General features: G+C 52.8%; 1 protein-coding gene across 7 annotated transcripts in view; it reads right to left on the bottom strand.

The window, feature by feature from the left end:
• MPRIP (myosin phosphatase Rho interacting protein) overlaps window positions 1-20134 on the bottom strand; it is a 73377-nt gene that overhangs the window by 17387 nt on the left and 35856 nt on the right. For 4 of the 7 annotated variants that reach the window (XM_040079014.2, XM_040079015.2, XM_040079013.2 and 1 more), the window contains exons 6-16: window positions 19350-19560; window positions 18672-18831; window positions 12314-12455; window positions 11698-11814; window positions 9479-9535; window positions 8250-8318; window positions 7940-8029; window positions 7407-7516; window positions 6423-6461; window positions 2557-3142; window positions 1521-1637 (exon numbers count right to left, since the gene is read on the bottom strand). In XM_040079014.2, the coding sequence (XP_039934948.1) occupies window positions 1521-1637; window positions 2557-3142; window positions 6423-6461; window positions 7407-7516; window positions 7940-8029; window positions 8250-8318; window positions 9479-9535; window positions 11698-11814; window positions 12314-12455; window positions 18672-18831; window positions 19350-19560 (1698 nt within the window). Of the gene's footprint in view, window positions 1-1520; window positions 1638-2556; window positions 3143-6422; window positions 6462-7406; window positions 7517-7939; window positions 8030-8249; window positions 8319-9478; window positions 9536-11697; window positions 11815-12313; window positions 12456-18314; window positions 18832-19349; window positions 19561-20134 lie in introns of all 7 variants that reach the window. The other 3 variants (XM_040079019.2, XM_040079017.2, XM_040079011.2) reach the window with 2 other exon arrangements.

Below are 20134 nucleotides of genomic sequence, written 5' to 3'. Positions count from 1 at the left end.
AGGGATGTGGAGCACATGAAATTCAGAGGGTTTGTCCAAGAAAATGCTGCGATGTTTGTCGGCAGACTGCGGCTGCTGAATTCCTCCAGCGGCTCCACTCCCCCAGCAGGGTTTGGTGGAGTGACTCCCTTCTAGAACAGGACTTTAATCCCTCTGGCTCCCAGGAAACACAAGGGAAATCCCCAGAACAATTAGACTGGAGCAGGCAAAAGCCCCCAACCTTTCCAAAAACCCTCTCCAACTTCCAGGTCCAAGTTTGGGTCACTTCTCACTTCAGCTCAGCCTCTCTGCAGGCTTCCCCTCTTGCCACCCCTCCTCGTATCAAGGCACTGTGGCCAACTTCAATCTGATGGTGGATTCAGCATCCAGCTTTTATCCCCATTCCCTGATTTTTCCAGGCTCCAGGCAAAGGGAGGTCAGACGCCTCTGCCCCAGGGAAGTGGGAGTTCGTTACTCTTCCAGCTCTGCCAAGTGAAAATGGGAACTCCTCCAAGCAGGCACTGTCAGCTCGGAGACTCCAGAAATGAATTAATTACTCCTCCTGGGAGATCATGGGCAAGGAAGGCAAGATGTCCCCCTCCCTGGGCTGGCTCCACTGCCTGTGCAACTTCTTCAGGGAAAATTTTCCTGTGAGAAATAAGGATGCAAGGTTTGGCATCGACACTGGGTTTGCTGCCACGGGAGCGCAGCGTGTGGCCATGCATGGCCACTTTGATCCACAGCCAGTTTCGTCAAGTAGATTTGAGCAGGTCAATATGCTGTCCCTGCCCAGAACAAGACTATGGACCCCTGAGAGCAGCCAGAAGCTGCCCTGCAGGTGTCACGACTTCCTCCAGGCATGGATGTTCCCAGAGGAAGGGCTGGGAAAAACCTGCTTTGTTTGGACTAGGGGAGGAAAGGTTTCCCCACAGACCATCCCATCTCTTTTGCCAGATCCTCCAAAACTCATTTCTAGGCTTTGCTGAAGAATCTTGTGACATCAGAAACCACCGAAGTGATCCAGGATAACAGATCATCCCAGTGCAAATCCCACTCTGGCTGGAGGGAATGTGCCGGGGAGGTACATCTGAGTGTCCTGTGTTTGCCGTGTAACGGGCACACAAAATCCCCAGCCACGAGCAACTGGTGGGCTTTGGGATGCTTGGAAAGCCTTGTGTGCACCCCACTGCCTGAGGGGAGTATCTGGGGCACAGAAAGGGGGAAACAGCTGTTGCAAAGGCAAACGCAGTATGGGATGGATCAGATGTGGACTTCGCTGAGGTCCCATCTGGCTCTGTTTTGTTTTCCCTTGGGAAGGCTAACAGGTAATGCTACCTTCTATTCCATCCCAGATCAGAGATTTCCATAAGCAGACGACTCTGGTAATGCTACAGAATTAACCACGTTTGCAGGAAAGTCAAATCCCTCGGAGCTCAGTGGTGGTCACCCAGGATGTCCCCAGCAACGCCGCGGCAGGAAGCCCACCAGGGATCCCTCAGGCACAGGGAAGATGGATCTCCCTCTCCTCCCTGCTCTCCTACCTGCAACACGTAGCCCTCCCGGGCACTCTGCTCCCGGCCCAGAGCCACTTTCAGCTGATCCTGCAGGTGCCGGTTCTGCTCCAGGAGCTCCAGGGCCTCCTTCTGCTTCTGCTCCAGCTGGAGGGATATGAAGAGAGACAGAGTCCAGGGAGTGGGCAGTGGATCAGCCATAAGGAACAAGTGGCTTGGAGCGGACACAGAGCAGAATTAACGGAGCTTTTGAAGCCACCGCTGCTCTGCTCTGCTCTGCTTTGCTCTGGAACCTGGATTTCATTTTGCCAGGAAAATCCCTCCCCTCTGAAAGAACTTATTTATGCAATAGTGTAATTCCTAGAGCTCACTGCGGCAAAGGATGAATGGCACCAGCTCGTGCCAGGAACGACCCTGGCAAATCCCAGCCCAGTTCAGCTCCGTGATATTCCTGGTTACTCCATAAGAAAAGGTTACCCCTTTCATTCCCACTAATACACCTTAACCCCAACTAACAACAACCTTTGTTATCCCAGGCACGGAACTCTTCCAAGTGAGCTGAGTCTCCTCCACTCTTTTCCAAAAATCTTAAGACTGTTTGATGTAGGCTCCACAAAAATGGAGCCTTTGTGGTGTGTGCTGCAACTCAAGGCAGTTTATAACTGCAGACACAAATCTCTCTAGCTGCAGAGGCACAGAGGATTAAGGAGCTGGAATTGGCAGTCTGGTTGATACATTTTGATTGTTCCCATTTCCTCAGAGACAGGCTGCTACAACCACCACAAATCAGGCTGTGTTTGCTGGAAGCGGTAAGGAAGCACCAGGCCGTAGGAACAGACCCTTCTGCAGCTGTGGGAAACTTGAAAGCTGCTGGCAAGGCTGAACAGGAATGGATGCAGATCTGTGCCCTGTCACCTCCCCAAGGAACCCACAGCATCCCTACTAGTGCTATTATGAAGGAGGACTATTTACAGCTATTTTTAACCCTATCTCAGGCTCCCTACAGTCACCTCAGCGGCCTGAAGGTCATTCTGGCAGGCAGCCTGCACCCTACACACCCCTTTACCTCCTTCTCCAGCAGCGTGGTCAGGTGCTGCTTCGTCAGCCCCTCTTCCCGGTCCTCGGCGTGGGCGAGGTGCAGGGGCGTGATGGGGATCTGCTTCTCCTCCCGCAGTGGGGTGGTCTCCACCTGGTGCCAGCGCTGCTCGATCTCCACGTGGACGTTCTGCGGTTTGATGTCTGCTGGGACGGGCAGGATCCTGTCCACCTCCATCCTCAGCGCCTCTTCTGACCCTGCCCCGTCCACGGCGTCGATCATCTCAAAGCGCTTGCGCCGCTCCTCCCGCCGCCGGGCCCGCTCCCGCTCCAGCTCTCCCGGGTCGGCGTCGGCAGCTCCGCTGTCCCTGGGAAAGGCGGCCGAGCCGCCGCTGGAGGAGTCTGCAGCGTTGGCACGCTCCTGCACCAGGGCCTGCTGGATGGGGCGGAATTCAGCCCAGTCAAAGGTCTTGGACCGTCCTTCTCGTCGGCGTTCCCGGGCACGGCTCCGCTTCTGCTCCGTGTCCAGCTCAGCTTGTTCCGTATCCGGCTTCTCGCTCGGCTTCGGACCAGTCTCGAAGGAAGAGCTTGTTTTGCTTTTCTCTTCTGGCAGTGAGCTGCGAGGACAGAGAGAGGGTGAAAGAAAGTGTCACTGGGTGCTGGAGACGGCCAAGTGCTCCCATGCATGCCTCGAAGAGCCGGGTGGAAAAGGGCTGCTGGAAGCCCAAGCCAACGCCACGTGGGTGCCCCCTGCCCCTCTGTCTCCCCTCGGGCGCAGGAGCTGTTGCTGCCCTTCCCCAGGTTGTGCTGGTGTGCAAAGCCTCGGTGCAAGCGGCCCCGGCTGCTCCTGGGACACCCTGGCACCTGGCGAGCGGCTGATCCCAACCTTGTTCCTCCTGGGCAGCCACTCTGGGGCCAACGACCATGACCAAGCAGCAACCCACGTCTGAGGCAGCGACCCCAAACTGTGCTGGCAGAGGTTCCAACAGCTCCTCCAGCCCCCTGGCTGTGGGGCTCCATGCACACCCCGGCTGGCACGGCCATAGTCACGTGCTTGTGGGAAAGATGCCACCAATCCCACCAAAGCCAGGCTGGCTTCGGAGCTGTGGGGTGGAGAAGCACAGAGCAGCTCTGAGTGTCTTGGGAAACAAGGGTAAGGTTCCCCTTTAGCGTGGGAAAGCATTAGTGGGTCCGTAACTTCTCCGTGCCACAATCTGCACTGAAGGCACAGACGTCCCCAGGGCACCCAGCCCCACTGGCAGCACAGGCAGGCCCCCTGGCACTGGGCAGCAAGGAGAGCACGTTACTCAACACATCACGGAAATCAATGAAAATGCCAATTTCTCAAGCAAGGAATGATTTTTAGTGTTAGAGGTTGGTGGGTTGAAGGGGGAGACATACTCATCAAGCAGGGGAAGTTAATATGGGAAGGCAATACCATTTCTAACCTACAGGTAATCCATAAGGCAGTATTAGCTCATTAAAATCGGACATGCCAGCCCTGAACATGCAGATCAAAATCAAAGCAGAAAACAGCAGTGTGCTAAGTCTGTGGAGGAAGCCTGTCCCAAGGGAGTAGTGGACACTTGGTGAACTCTCTTTGCTACCCGAAGCTCCAAAAGCTGCCTCTCAAAGCACAGTCCTGCTGCTCAGGCTGACTCCTGGCTCTCCCTGCTTCCAATACAACCACAGCACCCGCAGCCCCCAGCAGGGACTCAAAAAGCTTTCTGCAAGAGCTGGAAAACAGCTGACTGAGCCCTTCACTACAGGCTCTGACCCGTGGGACCACATGCATGGGAACTGCCGTGATCAGGAACAGCAGCAGCAACAGCAGCATCACAGCTTCTTCCACCTCAGAAACCCACCCCAGCCCCCAGGCAAGAACCTCATGGATGTGCACACGCCCAAAACAAAGGATGGAGCAGAAGACATGGCTGTGTGTGGTTAGTATCTTCCGATGCACTGTCATCCAGCAGCAAACCACAGGCTCAGTAGAGCTTGGTTTTGAGAGACTCTGGCAGTTACAGGCTAAAACCAGCTCAGAGATAATTCCTTCTCCAGTGCTGTCACTTGCAGCTAATAAAATAAACCCAGAAGGCACGATGATGAAATGTCACTGCTCCTCACCCATGATACTGCACGACTCCAAAGCCAGGCTCTCAATCTGGAGTCAGTTAGTGATTACAGCTGCATTTTAAAGTAAAGCAGGGATGAGACTGAGTCTTAAAATGGCAGAGTGTTAGGAAAGAGATGAGAGTCCTGGGGCCTGCCATATGGTGTTGGGACACAGAAATTTTGCTGCTCTAAAACCCACGTGGAAGAATCTTGGCATTTCTAGAGGTGATATCTCTCACGAGCTCAGTTCTCCTCTGCTGCTTTTCAAAGGGCACAGGATGTGGGTCAGGGAGCAGAGGGATGGCCGCTGGGAACAAAGCGAAGACACTCAGAAGGTTGACCCAAAGTTTCTCATTTCACCTCCTGCAAATGCCCCATGGCTATTAATTCTGCTCAACCATTTCACATCTCCTCCACCACAGAGAAATTAATTCTTATCACACAGGAAGGGGATGGTCTTTGCCTCCCAATGGTACTTATAGGTCAAAATAAAAAGGCTTTTTTTAACAGGGGTGGGCGTGGGAGTGGTTCAAGCTGCAAGCTGAGCACGCTGTGGCAAGAAGCGCACAAAGGTTGCAGGGAACTGGGGAGCACTGGGGAACCCAGCCTCACAAGGGCTGCGAGCTCAACTTGGATCCAGCTCTGAAGCAACCACTTTTGTTCATAGGGGTGTTTTCTATTTGCCCCATCGTCATTAGCAGACTGCAATTAGAGCCTCTGCAGATTGCAGGGCACTGCTGAGGGCAGGGAGCAGCGCAGCATCTGCTCCCCACGCCAGGTGCTGAGACACGCAGCAACGTAAACCATCATCAGGGCTCAAGAAACCAAGACAAGGCGTGTCTGGCTGGGCGGAGCCACGGCGGCAGGTAAATGAGACACGGCCAGGGGCTGCAGGAGCGTGTGGGCTGTGTGAGCACTGCTGCCCTCCCGCCACACCGAGCACAACACCCTGCCTGCCCCCACTGTGCCAACGCCTGGCACCCCTCCACGCTGAGCCTCGGGCATTTCGTCCTGTGCCCTTCCAGCAGCCCCCTTCACCCGCTGCCTCCCGGGTGCGGAATGCAACGACATCCCAAAGCCAGGTGGGATGGGCTGGGATACCCCACGCTGCTGCAAAGGGCTGCCAGGCAGGCACCAGTGAACACAGACCCGCTCCACACACAGCACAGGACTCCTCAGCAACGTCACTAAGCCACGCCAGCCTCTACCCCGTCCGACATCAGCTCGGTGGGAAATGACAGAAGCACACACATCGCTCCCTTTTCCCAGCTCGGGATCGGATCACGGTCTGTTTGTGCAGTGTAACGAGTTACTGCCCAACCGGGACCTGCGCCTGAACCCTCTCAGAGGGGAAGCCAAGTGAAACCACTTTGTGTGGGCTCAGAGCAGGTGAGACAGTGAGCACAGGGCTATCGTGCTGCAGTAACCTGTGAGCAACCATAAATACATCTGGCTCTTTAAAGGCAGAGAGGTCCCCTCAAATTTCCTTGATCTTCATCTTCGTTATCTAGTCACATCGGAAGATACCAGTCTGGGGAAACCAAGGGTCAAGACCAGGTTGCTTCTTCCCTTCTCTCTGCCTTTTATTTAAAGGGAAAAAAAAAAAAAAAAAAAAAAAGGAAGGGAGGAAGAAAAGAAAGAAAAATAAATGGAAACTGCAGCAAAAATAAATGGAAACTGCAGGACTTCCCATCCGAGGTGCAGAAAAGGAGGAGCATGCAGTGAATCACGAGATATACAAACCACAGAATGTTAATACAGGAGAGAACACAGTTTTCCAACCTGGGCTTCAGCACGGATAGTTTCAAAGAGAAGTTTTTCCTGGGATTGCATGGAAATCAAACATACACAGGAGTGAGGAGAGAGGCGGCTTCCCCGAGACCCCTGTGAGATCCACCAGAGCTCGGGCAGGGCTGGGAAAACAACGGCTGAGAGCTAAGCAGGATGGGGAAGGAGAGGCTGGAGCATCTCCAGGTCAACAGCACTGGGTGAGAAGAGCCATTCCACCAACGCAGCGATAAACCTGGCAAAAACCTGCTGGCTGCAGCTACGGTAAGGACAGGAGATGGAGTTAGTGGTGCGGCCGTGTCCATGCAGCCTGTAAGAGGTGGCCTGTACGAGTGTGGCCAGCACAGACAGCTGTGAGGAGGCCAAACCCCCTGTACACACAGCCAGAAGCGCCCACAGAAGGTACTCTGTGACGCAAGAGGTCCCCTTCCTCTGGCACCGACGCAGCAGGAGACACCAGCATTACTACAGCTTAAGGGGGACGAGCTGCAGCAGCTTTCTGGAAGATGAGAAGAGGAGGGAAGATGATTTCCTGGCTGGAGTTTAAAATAGATCAGAGCCAAACAGTTTCTAAAACTGACCCCTGGGCTCCTGCTGCTGTGACCCATAGAGGGGCTGGGCAGCTCATGCTGAACAGTAGCCAGAGGAAAGGGTGAACCCAGCACAACTGAATCCAAGTGGTTTCACAATACCTGGTGGGAATCCAGAGGAGCCTTGATAAAGGAACAGTATTTCATAGCCCTATGCACAAATTAAAACCACATTTTCAACCCTCTTTGAAATCTGCACGCGTAAGAATAACTCGGCATATCAGCGTCCCCACAAAGTGTATCCAAATTAAGCTCAGAGAGATGTGAGAAAGAGCTGCAGCTTCCAGGAACAGACAGGCTCAGAAAGAGGAAAGAAAAGGGATGAGGGACGAGTTACTCCTGCACAGCAAACCACACAGCTGCAGGGGCTGCTACAGCCCCCCCTTACCTTGTAACATCGGGAGCAGTGGTGGGGCGAACGTGTTTCATGATGGTCTGGATCCAGTTGCGGCGGATGCCCGACGTCATGGCAGAGAGGGTGAACTCCCCTTCCTTTGTCTACAGAGACAGAAAGAACAGCTCAGAGCAGGTGACTGCACCCACCAGCAGCTTCCCAACTCCCCCAGACCACCCTGCACCCAAGCCCCAGTGCTGGGGCACTCTTGCTGGCCACAAAGAGGTCAAACCCAGCCCCTGCATCCCCCAGCACACTCCTGGTTGGAATTAGCATTTCTCAGCAATCAGGCTGATTCTGCCATAGGTGAGACCCTAAGGCTGTGACAAAACCTTCTCTTTCCCCCCTTCCTTTTCCAACAGCTAAAAAACTGGCTCTCAAACCCAAGGCCAAACTCTCTGGAGCACTGCAGGGAATGCTGAGTGACCTCTCTTGGGTGTTTGGTGAGATGTTCCCCTTGTCACAGACAAGCATCCCCATCAGCTGTCCTGCAGCTGGACTCTTTCTCCTCCCCACATTTTCCTTACATGTATCTGGAAGCCGTAGTTCCTCTGAACTGGGTACTCAGTGACATCATAGCACGTGGATAAATCGATTTCTCCATCCAGGTCAGCTGCCTGCAGAGGGAAGAGGCAAAATAAGCCACAAAGCTTTGCAGCCCCAAAGCATGGTGGGGTGACAGGGAGGCACAGGAGGTCCCTGACGAGCACAAAGGGGCTCCAGGACTTTGGCATCTGGGAATGGGGGCACTGAGGGAGGCAGTGACCTGCCCAGGATCCGTTTGGAAGCACCAGGAGCTGCCCTATAACAGGCTGAACACTGACAGAAGACACTTACCTCCTCTGCCACTGAATCCCGGTAGTATCTCAGGCTCTGGTCTGTCAGCACAAACCAGTGCTTCTTCCACTAGGAAACAACAAAGATGGAGCAGTTACAATCCTGCTCCTTCCCCCCCACATTCCCATGGCTGCTCACAAAGTCAACCAGCAGAGACACCCTGCAGGAGGCAGCTGGATGCCTGTCCCTCCCAGCTCCTTTATCAAGGCCCCTCCATGGGAAAGGGGAGACCCAAACAGGCAGCAGTGTAAGGGACAGGGATGGTTTGCTGTCACCCTGCAGAGTACCAGACCCTGCACGTGACAGTGACACCACGAGAGCCACGGGGCAATCGCAGCCTCCCCATTAGCTCCACTGCAAGACAAGGCTTTTAGGGACTGCACTTAAAACCTTTTTAGCACAAAAAAAAAAAAAAAAAAAAAAAGTAGTAAAAGATTCATGTTTTATCTGCAGTACCTAGAAATTGAGTTGGGGATCTATTCCTGGCCCTTGCTCTTTACAAATGTGCCTCCTGAACGCTTCCAGCACAGCCTCACCCAAGGCAGCTTTCAGTCAATAAAGCACTCGCTCCAGCTCCCAATTCCCCTTTGGCTGTCTGTGGATGTGTCCTTGGACCCAGGGGTACCCACAGCAGAGCCTGGGCCACCCAGAGCCATGGGAAAATTGTCCTCGTTTTCTCTTGACAGCTGAGTAGGAGGGAAGGAAATGCAGGGAAGGGACAGTTTGGGAACAGCCAGGGCCATCCTCGCTGCCTCAGCACCAGTGCCCACTCCCAAGAACATCCTGCAGCCCTTTGGGAATTGGCAGTGGGAAAGTGGCACCAGCTGCTTCCCTCAGAGCCATTCATTTATTTATTTACTGCCATTTCCCTGGCACTCAGGAGACTTTACCTGAGCCTATTTCTGACACCAAAGAGGTCGCTGGGTTGCAAGGGAGACGAGACTAATAAATAGGGAACAGGAACATGAAACCAGTGCTGCCATCCAAGCTGCCCTGACTCCCTAGAAACCCACCATATGATATCCACCTTCTGAAACCTCCCCAGGACAGAGCACCAGCAATTCCCACCTCAAGAGAAGCCCAATACTGATCTACCCAGGACATTGGGGCTCCATCAGCACCGAGAGCTGCTCCATGCACAGCCAGGATGTTGGAGTAAGCTGCCAGAAACCAGCACGGACCACAGCAGCAAACACTGACACAAAGGGCAGAGCTTTCTCCTGACTCACCTGCCCATCCTCGTATTGCTTTGTCAACCAGCCCTTCTTGAAGTTCAGCAGGTCGGGCTGGAAGAAAGGAAAGAGGGATCAGGAGAGGGAAGAAGAGTCTGCGCCCAGAAGGCAACAGCAGCGAGTTCATAAAACCCAGCAGAGCAATAAAAGAGACCACAGCTGTTAAATTCGTAGAATAGTTTGGGTTGGAAGGGCCCTTTAAAGGTCATCTAGCCCAAACTGAATCATTACACTGCGTGGTGGCTAAATGTTTGCTCCCAGGAGGAATGGAGACCTCTGCACAGTTTATTCAGGCTGTTCCCTTCCTACCATTTCTCCTGCAATTTCCTACTGCTACACCAGCATTACAGAGAAAGGGTAAACAAGAATTAGCAAGACTTCAGGCAGTTTTACCCTCTATTATATATTATGAAAGAAAAACTATGTGCCTCTGATGCAAGGCTGCAGGGTTCAAAACAGGCTGAGTTCCCAAGGCTGGAAATACAGGGAATCTGAGCCCTGCTCCATCCAAATGACACCTGCTTTTCCCTCCAATGGGGGTGCATGGGGATGCTGAATTCCTGAAAAAAGCAAGCAGGACAGCGTGGGATAACTGCTGCCAGCCCCTCCTCCCAGCCCCGCCCGTGTGCAGGGAAGGATGTGGTGGAAATGCTTTCACTCCCCCGAGGCTGAGCTCCTCCAGCTGCTCCACGTGCTGCAGAGTGCAGGAGGAAAGAACAGCAGAGTGTGAAATGCAGCTGCGGCATCTGAGATGGGCTACAGCAAGGGCAGCAATGGAAACTGGGGCTGGGAGCCTATTCAATCAAACCTGTGGGGCAGTACATCCCACATCTGAGTGATCCCGTGATGGGAACCCAGTCCTGCTCCACAAAAACACAGGGGAAAATAAAGTATTGAATTATAGAATGTTTTGGGTTGAAAGGAACAGTAAAATCATCCAGTTCCACCCCATGCCATGGGCAGGGACAGCTTCCACTATCCCAGGTTTCTCCAAACCCCATCCAACCTGGCCTTGGATGCTTCCAGAGATGGAGCAGCCACAGCTTCTCTGGGAATCCGTTCCAGTGCTTCACCACCCTCACAGGGAAGAATTCTTTCCTAATATCTAATCTAAACCTGCGTGACTTTCTTCTCTTCACTAGATAATGTGCATTGCCACTTCATATGCACTTCTTGCACTTTTAATTCCCACCAAGAATTTTAAAATCACTCTTGTGGTTGTACAAGTCTACAGGAAAAGCTCCAGAAACACCAAGCCACTGCATTTTTCTGATAAGTCCTTGAATAGAAGCTGTCCATCCACAAAAAATGCAACTTGTATTTACAGTAGCTCTGTAATCTATTTGAGAGATTAGCAAGTGTATTTATTTTGTCCCTACAGAAGGGTGGTGAGGGAGAGGAGAGAACTTTGTGTTTATTCTGTACTGTTTGCCTCCAGGTCTGGTGAGCATTTGAAATATGCAAAGGGAGGAAAGCTCAGGAGGGAAGGTTCAGCCCTTCCTTGCAGCCTTCATCCCACTCACACCCCCACTTCCAACTGCATAAACATCAAGGAAATGGCATTAGAAAACTGGGACGTGTTTGCTCAGCCTGGTCTGTGTCCCTGCCCCTGGCAGGGGAGTTGGAACAAGATGATCTTTAAGGTCCCTTCCATCCCAAACCATTCTGGGATTCTGTGATCCTATGAAAATACCACAGTCATGACACAGCAGCTGGTCCAAGCCCAGAAACTGGGCTGACTCTCTGCTGAGCTGGAAATGCCCTGCTGCAGCCTCTGCTGGGGGACACCATGAGGCAAAGAGGGGCTCTGGCCAGGTGAGGTGACCCCAACACTTCTAGGGTGACCTACAGCATGAGTGCCTGACACACCGCACAAAACATCGAGGAAATGAGGTATTCCAGGGGAAAATAACCAGAACAGGGTCTGCTTCCCAAGCTGCTGCTGCACTTTAAGGAAACCTGCTCCTCAAAAGAGTTTGAGTTTTAATTCCTGCAACAGGCAAAGAGTGTGGCCCTTCTCCAGCTGAGCCCCTGAGACTTTCAGGGTTGGTTACACCTGATTCAGGCTCCTGAACCTCCTCCAAATTCATGAGTGTATCCCATATCCTGCGTGCTGGCTGTGAGGAAAGCAGCAACAGTCCAGTTTCTGTGGGACCTTCTGGGAAAGGCCTCTCATGTCCTCCCCCAAGGCAGGGGACACGGTCCTGGTGGCTCACCGTCATAGAGGACTCCGTGGACCTTCTGTCCAGCGACTTTGCCCGGCGGTGTGGGGACAGAGGTGACGCAGACACATCCAGGATGGAGCCCACGGCTGCTCCTTCACAAGTGAAGTCCTGTGTGAACAGCATTAGCCCAGATCAGTGCAGGAACTAGGACAGAGTCCTGCTCTCTTGGCTCATGGCATAAAAATCTGCTTTATTTAAGGGGCATCTGAAGCTCAGAACAAGTGTCATTTCCTTGGCAATACGTTTTTTTGTCCTTTCAGGCATTAATTTGTTCCCATTATATCCAAGCATATCTAGGACTCTCAAACCTGTTTCTTTTGTTACTTCACCCTATCCTGATGTGTCCTGCCATGCAAGATCTGAAGTTTCCCTCTGTATTACGGAGAAAGAAGAGACAGCCTGATTTCCCACTCTGATCCACACCTGGGCCAAGGGAGCAGAGCAGGAAAATTTCCACAGACTGCGCACACACAGAGGTTTGGCTCCTGCAGGACCTGCCTGCGACTCCAAATCCACATCCAGGAACAAACCCTGCAGCTAAACCCTCTATCCTGGGCTGCAGGATTCCAGGTTTCATCTTCCAGGAGAACTTGGCTGAGCATCTTACCCGTTTCCGTGGGAAAACCCTCTTCTCGCTCCTGCCCTGCCGCGTCTCGCTGGAAAGGGCAGCGCCTCCCGACGCGTTCGTTTCCATGTGCTCCGCATTCTCAATGTCCAGTGCCTCGAATTTCTCGATCACCTGGGATCTCCTGGAAAACAGAGACAAAAGGGAAACCAGAGACGGTTTAAACACAAGAGCAGCAACTGCGTGGAGCTGTACAAGCCCACAAATTTAAGGTTGAAGAATTGCTCGACCCGGAGTTCATGCACACCTGGCTTTTGGTCCCCGTTTCTCTGTGAGTTCCAGCATGGCCAAATCCAGGGTAAAAACCCTCATCTGACATTGTTTTACCCACAAAGTGGGGAAAAACCTCACATTATTCAGCTCTGCACCTAGCATCTTCTTCAGTAACTAGAAACCCCTCACAAAACCAGCAATAACTTTTTATTTGTGAATTTACAGCCCCTTGGGAAGCAGGGATTATGGAGTAGCTTTGGCTTAAGCTCTGCCTTTACCCTCTAGCACTGGGGCTCTCAACTGCTCCCCAGATCCCAGAGCACTGACACATCAGACCAAGCTGGGGTGCAGAGGTGGCTCGGGGTCCCCCCAGTGTGTTCACTGCAACAGGAACCTCTGAAAACTCAGCCCCACACAGGGAACAGCCACGGGACTGCATGGAGCAAGGGGTGTCCATAGGTGCCCTCAGACCACAGTTCTGGCTCACAGGATGCACCAGCTGAAAGAGCTCAAGGAGATGAGCAGCACCCTGTACCACGGCAGGGCACTCCCTGGAGAACCTGGGGCCTTTCCCTCCTTTTAACTGTGCTGAAAATCCAATGTGGACATCAGGGAGCACAACCTGGGCTCTCAGACACTGCCTTGGTGGCTCGTTGTTCCGTGGCACTTGTGTCTCTGAGGATGGAGAACTACGAGGAAATGTGGATGCAGGCAACCCTGGATCAAACCCAAATGGGATTCTCTTAAGGACGAGCAAACAGGTGGAATTGGAAATGCTGTTTCAGCATGAGAAGCTGCTCGCTGACCCACAGGAGAGGAATTTCCAAAGAACCTGCTCATGTCTAAGTTTGCATTCCTGGGGGTTCAGGAAAGTATCAGCCTCAGGTCTTCAATCACAAACTGGGAATATAAAGCAATAACCCACCACCAGCACATGCCAGCTGTGCTCTGAGCTGTGAGGCTTAAAGCTCCACTTCAAACCTCCCCAAAAAGCTCTGTCCCGGTGGTTTCTTGGCACAGAATTTGGACCCACACATGCCACATCTAAACTTGGGGCTGCTTGTTCTGTGTGAGCCTCTGATGTGCGTGAAAATCACAATGGCAACCACATGAGAGAGAACAGGTTATCCAAAATAAAAACATTTTTAACACTTCCCACAAAGAGGAACAGCAGGTTAAGGGTTCAAAAACCACGAGATGTTCAGTTTTCAACCAGTACTTGCACCAAACTCTATAAATGAGACAACCAGTCTGAGCACATCCCATCCCCTGGGGGGCTGGGGCCTCCCACTGCTGCTCAGAGCCAGGCTGCCAGGACACAACCAAAGAGGAAGGGACAAAATTGGTGGGGAAGACGTTGTTTTGTAAATTTAAAGATACTTGATGCTTTTAGGGGACATCTGTTCAGCCCCCGCTGCCTCCCAGTTTGCGAACTGGGAGTGGGCAGACCCTGGGCTCGTGCAGAACTCCTCATTTCCCTGGGATGTTCTGCTCATGAGATGTCTGACACAGGCATAAATCCACGCTCTGTGCTCACTGACAGACAGGGAACCGTTTTGGAGTCACATTTTTTTAACCCTTTTTGTACTGGCCCAGCCTTCTCTGAGTCTCAGTTCAGGAGGGAGGAAAAGGTCCATGAATTAACATTGTCTGTGCCCTATTAGGTGAAGGTCTGAAGAAAAACAAATCAAGAGGGAAAAAAAAAAAAAAAAAAAAAAAAAGGAACAAAAACCCAACCAAAAAAAAAAACTTAAAAACAAAATCAAAAGCAGGTTGATTTCTCATGAAAGGGGCTGCACCACCAGGTTGTTCTACGGCTTGAGATTGAGATGAGATGGTAGCGAAGCAGGCGAAGTAAAGGTGGACACGTCACACAGCAACACAGCAGGAGAAGGTGGAGAGCAACAAGACCTGGAAGAAAACAAGGCTGGAAAATGAATGAACAGAAGAGGAAATTATATATCTGCATCTACATACAAAACAAAATCAAAATCATTCCAGTCATTCGTCATTGAAAAAGGGAGGAGAAAAATAAATCACTGCAACCAAATCACAGCCCCAAGGGTTAATATCAACCAGATTACAGGAAAGAATCTTTTTTTTTTTTTTTTTTTCCCCATTAGATCAACATTTCAGAGAGGTTTCTGCCAGAGATCTTGGAGGGATGGGGAAGGGCGGGCTCTCCTCCCCTCCCCACGTGTTGGATGGAGCTGCTCCCTCCGCACAGCAGCTCTGTGTGGACAAAACAAGGCTGGGACAGGTAGGAGGAAGCTTTTTAAAAGCTGTGGTGCCATGTAATGCTTTTCAACTACAAAAGCTCATCCCAAGGAATTCCTCGGCCATGCAGGCTGTTAGTCTTTTCCAGGCCACTAAACCCAAGCTGCAGACCTCAGCTGTTAGTGGAGAGGGTGTGCAGTGGGAAGGAAAGCTCAAAAGAGCAGCACGAGCTGTCATTAAAGTGATTTTCTTTGATTGGAAGAAAGGGCTTTGTTTTTATTGGATTCATTCATTATTTAGCATCAGGAAAGATAGCGAGTGTCAGGAAAAGGAAGAGGAATTTCCCAAGAGGTCCACAAGAATGATGAGGATAGTTTTACAAGGAAAAAAACTGTATTTGGAAGAGCAGGAGCTCGTCTGTATGGGGAAAAGCAGAATTCAGAGCAGAGCTTTACACCTCAGGAAACTCCAGAGAAGGAATTTGAGCGAGAGAAGTCTTTTACGCAATTTCAGGCAACTCTGCTATTAATTGATGCTAGAAATACACCTCAGCCCCTGACCACTCTCCTACAGCAGATCTGGCTGACACCACAGTGAACTCTTGCCAGTGGGAGAAGAACACAAGGTCAACTGGGAAAGCTGAGGTTTCACAGGCTGCACCCCTGGAATTGTGCACCAAAAGCCAAGTTTGTCAAACAGAAATCCTGAGATGTGCAGGGATTTATCCCTGCAGCTGCAGAGTCCCTCTGGGACATGGGGACTGCTGCCTAAGGACATTCCTGCAGCTCCTTTCACTTGTGATTTTTGTGTACAACACCTTGAGATTCATCCATGGGGTTTCCAAAGAGCTGCCCCAGCCTTTCTGCCCTAGGGATGGGTCTGAGAAGGGAGACTGGCGATGGCTCCACTCCTCTGGCCTCAATCCCTGTCCCCCAGCCCAGTGTGACATCCTGGTGGGTGCCGCAGCCCCGTCCTGCCACGTGCCAGCAGAGGGAACTCGCACTCTGCTGCTCCGCCAAAATCGTGGAGATTATCTCCTGTTTGCTGATTCCTGGCTCTGAGTGGCTGCAAGCTCAGACGTCTGCATGGGGCGTGGAGGCGGCGTCAGGTATAAAGGGTCAACACAGAAAATTCCTGGACTTAAATCACGTAATATTTCCTGTGATAAGGAAAACAGGATGAGAAGCCTCGACAAACGGCTTTATCTGGAGCTAAGCCTGCAGGTGTGGCACTCAGGATGCAACACTGGGTACCTCAAGTAATTCTTTGCCATCCACAGCTCTGCCACTTGCACTGATTTACACCAAAAAAAAAAAAAAAATCGGAGGAAGAGCTGAAAATACCAACAGAATCTGAGTGAGATCATTTGGCTGCACTGAGAGCAGATCTGCACGACGCCTGGCTGGTGCCTGTGGGGCTGGCATGGGACAAGTGTTCCCAGACATGTTAGTGGGTTACTGAGAAGGATTATTACAAATGGTGTTAAACCAGGGGGAAAAAGCCAACCCCACAGCATGGAAATGAGTTTTTGTATCTGCCCAACCAAACAGCACAGTCTGAGCTCGGAGGAGAAAAATGAGAGGGACAAGGGGACTAAGTAAACTCAAGTTTAAAAAGCAGCCAAGCCAAGCTGAGCAGGGTGCTAGGAAATGTTAATTCTCGGGTGCAACACTGGACAGCGTCTCTGTGCCCTGTTGAGTCCACTGAGCTCCAACACGGCTGTCCCAGCTCCAGGACACAGGGCCTCTCCACCCCACCACCTGCACTGGCCAATTCCCAGTTACCAGAGGAGAAAACAAACGTTCCCATCCCTGAACACCCACCGAGCCATCCCTGCTCACGGCACGTTCCTGCAGCGCCGTGGGCTGTGATCCACGGCCAAACCCTCTGGCAGGTGAGGACCCCTCCCCCTTCTCTCTGCCATCACCCCCCTCCCAAAAGCTGGACCAGGTTCAGCCCCATGGGCTGCAAGACCCCAGCACCTGGTGCAGCTCCTGCTCCTCTCCCTGCACCCATTCTGCTCTGATAAAAGCCCTGGGCTGATACAGGGAAATTGCTGCCAATACTGATAAGCAAAAAAAACTTAACAGCCTGAGCCAGGCTGGGAAAAACAGACTTTTCCTGGGAAAAGGCACCAACCAGCAGGCAGTGAGTGGGCCTGAGGTTAAAAAAGGACAGAGTCTGGCAGCAATGTCCTCTCCCAGGCCCCGTTATCTGTTATAATTCTGCTCCCCAGCTCCGTGCAGGATGATCCCAGTGTTGCAGGATACCGCAGGGCAAGGGACTGCTGGCACTGGAGAAATGCACTGTTCTGTCACACAGCAGGGACACGATGTCACCCACAGGCAGCACCAGCTCAGCCTGAAAACCAGAGCCTTTTCTCAGCCCTGTCCCCAGCCAGGATGGCCAAGGTGGTATCCTCCTCCTCCACCCTGGGGAAAAGCCAATTCCCAAGGCAGACAAAGCCAAACCCAAGCTTTCCTCATTTATCCCCAGTCCAGCACTCCCTGCACACACTCTGGGCAGGGTTTGGGATCCTCCTGCTGACTGATGGCACCAGCACAAGGCTGTGCTGCGCATCCCAGACCTGCTCCCAGCTCTCAGAAGCCAGTCTGGAAAACAGTCCTTTAGGGGCTGGGAAGAAACAGAGGAGAAGCTCCTACTGAAACTGTGCGAGAGAGAACATGCCCGGAGGAGAACCAGGGCAGGAAAATCAGACTGGCAGGCGGCCCTCTCGCCCAGGGCCTGTCTCCCAGTTTGCTCCACTGCCCTCAATGCACGAACGTGTCTCTCCCAGGGCGAGTGGAGCCCGTCCCTGGCCTCGCCCAGAGGGCACCCGGCGCGCGCTGCGGACGCCCTCCCCGTCCTCCTCCGCGCTAAGCTGTTTTGCAGCCCGCTGAGCCCTGCCTTGGCACTGCACCCGCCTCTCCCTCCTCTCCCAGATTAATGCCGTGACATTTTGAAGCCTCTCTCAGCTCATTAGGCAGTTGCGTAAGGCACCTGGCACTAACGCCATTAGGAGAGCTAACCTAATTAATGGTGCCGGCTGCCAGCGTGTGCCGCGCCGGGAGGGGCCGGCAGGGTGGGCTTGATGGCAACGTGGGCATCCAACACCACCCAACACCAGGGTAGGTTTAGATTAAATAGCAGCATGAAATTCCTCCCTGTGAGGGTGGTGAGGCACTGGCAGAGGGTGCCCAGAGAAGCTGTGGTTGCCCCTGGATCCCTGGAAGTGTCCAAGGCCAGGCTGGATGGGGCTTGGAGCAACCTGGAACAGTGAAAGGTGTCCCTGCCCATGGCAGAGGATGGAACTGGATGAAATTTAAGGTCCCTTCCAACCCAAATCATTCCATATCCCCAGAGCAGCCAGGCAGGGTGACACCTGCCCACTGCCACTACTGACAACATCCCACCACTCGGTCAGCATGGATGGGGCACCCTTAAACCCAGGAGCACTGAAAAACAAAGAGGCTCCACCCAACGAATTCCACCTGCTCCCTCCAACCTCACTGCTGCTAGAAGCATGCAAGGAGATGAGCCACTCATCCCTTACCTTCTCTCATTCCCAAAGAGCCGGGCCACTTCTTCTCTCCCAGGGCTACGAGCCCGGGTTCTCCGCTCTAGCCGCTTCCTCTCCACCTGGAAGGCCTCACGATTACTGATCCTAATGGCCTTGGGAACGTCGGCCAGGGTGGTGTACTGCCGGCTGGCTTTAAAAGAAAGGGGACGCCCCGATTTTTCAGCTCCCCTTCCTACATCTCTGCTGCTGGAGTCCTTGTGCATGGAGCAACTGCTCTTCGAGTCCAAGGAGTTCAGAGAGAAGCTGTGAATCATTCGGTCGCCTGATCGGATACCTGGGGAAGGAAAGGGCTGGGCATGCTCCTGCGAGGGCGATTTGGGATAACTGTACCTGTTGTTCGGGGTGCTGGGGCTGGGCGGGCTTGGTGGGGGTTGCAGTTGCTGCTCTTCCAGCTTCGAGTCTTGTTTGGTCTTCTCCAAGGAGAAGTACCCGCTCTCGACGCGCGTCTTCCGCCCGCAGTCTATCCGGTCTCCGTTCATGGAGCTCTCCTCTAAGGGACAGAGAAGTCACCGCGCTTGGTTTCAAGTCCAAGTTCTGCTTTTAAGAAAGAAATGCCCTAACCCAGGACAGGGGCAGGTGTGGGAGCAAAGTTGGTCTGGGCACCAGCCCCATGTGGTGCTACCTCCTGCACCCTTGGCTTTTCCACCCTGCCCAGCCCTCATGCCCATGGAGATGGTGGGACAGTCTGCAGGGGACTGGGGATGCTGATCCAGCCCTTGGGCCAGGTTTGTAGGGGAGAAAGATTTGAACTTTCAAACCAAGAAAAGGGCAGCTGCAGTCACATCTCTGCATCTATTCCCATCCCTGTCCTTCCCAGCCTGGCAGCAGCCACAGCTCCGTGGGTGCAAGGCAATGGACACCTCACTGCAGAAAACATTCCCCATTTGAGTGGGAAGATAAGGGAAATGTCTCCAGCACTGTGACCTGTCCCCAGCCCCCACTGTTCCAGGGAGAACAACGGCATGACCATCACGATGCTACACCAGTGCTGGCATCCCCATCTCTCACCTTCCTTGCTGTCCAGCACGGGATCCTTCATGGAGCTGGCAGCCCCAGCCTGGCCTTGCATGGGGCTCTGGGTTGGTCCAATGCCACTCCCCCCATCTGCTTGGTCTTTGCCCCTCATTTCCTCCTGCCAGAGCGTGGACTTGGTGGCAGGGACCTTCTCAGCACTGGGAATGTTGCTGCTGGTCACAGCCATCTTAGCAGGACCAGGCTCCTAAAAAAACCAGGAGGCACAGGAAATTAGAGAGTTTGCCCCAACTCCACACTCGGGGTCCCCAGGAGCTTGGCCCCACGGTGTGAGTTCCACACAGTTTGGGTGCTGCCCACGACACATGACAGCGGGACAGGGATGGGACAGTGACACGTGCCAGTGCTTTACACCCTTTTAAAACATTCCCCATCCTCTTCAGTGCTTCTCTGCTAACAAGGAGCTCTGGAGTCCATCAGATGATGGATGATGCCCCTCTGGTGGCCACAGCCCAGGTTCAGAGTGGGACCCAGAAGAGGCAGCAGCTTTCCCTACTCCTTCCTTGGCTTTGTTCATTAGCAGATGTTTTGCTGTTGTCATATTAAGCTTCTGCATTCACAGATTATTTTTCTTAAAGCCACCAATAAATCAAAGACAATTAACTCCCCTTTGGATTGTGGGAAGTTTTCCAGCTGCTTGCTCCCTTTCCATGGAGCAGGGGGGATACAGGGGTGCACGAACTGGCAACTGAAAGCTGGGAACAGGGGCTGCAAAGAGCATCCTCTTTACCCCCTCCTCCCACACCAGATGGGTTTTAGCC

Source organism: Hirundo rustica, chromosome 15 (assembly GCF_015227805.2).
Source record: "Hirundo rustica isolate bHirRus1 chromosome 15, bHirRus1.pri.v3, whole genome shotgun sequence".
Lineage (NCBI taxonomy): Eukaryota > Metazoa > Chordata > Aves > Passeriformes > Hirundinidae > Hirundo > Hirundo rustica.
This window is presented reverse-complemented; position numbering and strand designations above follow the sequence as displayed.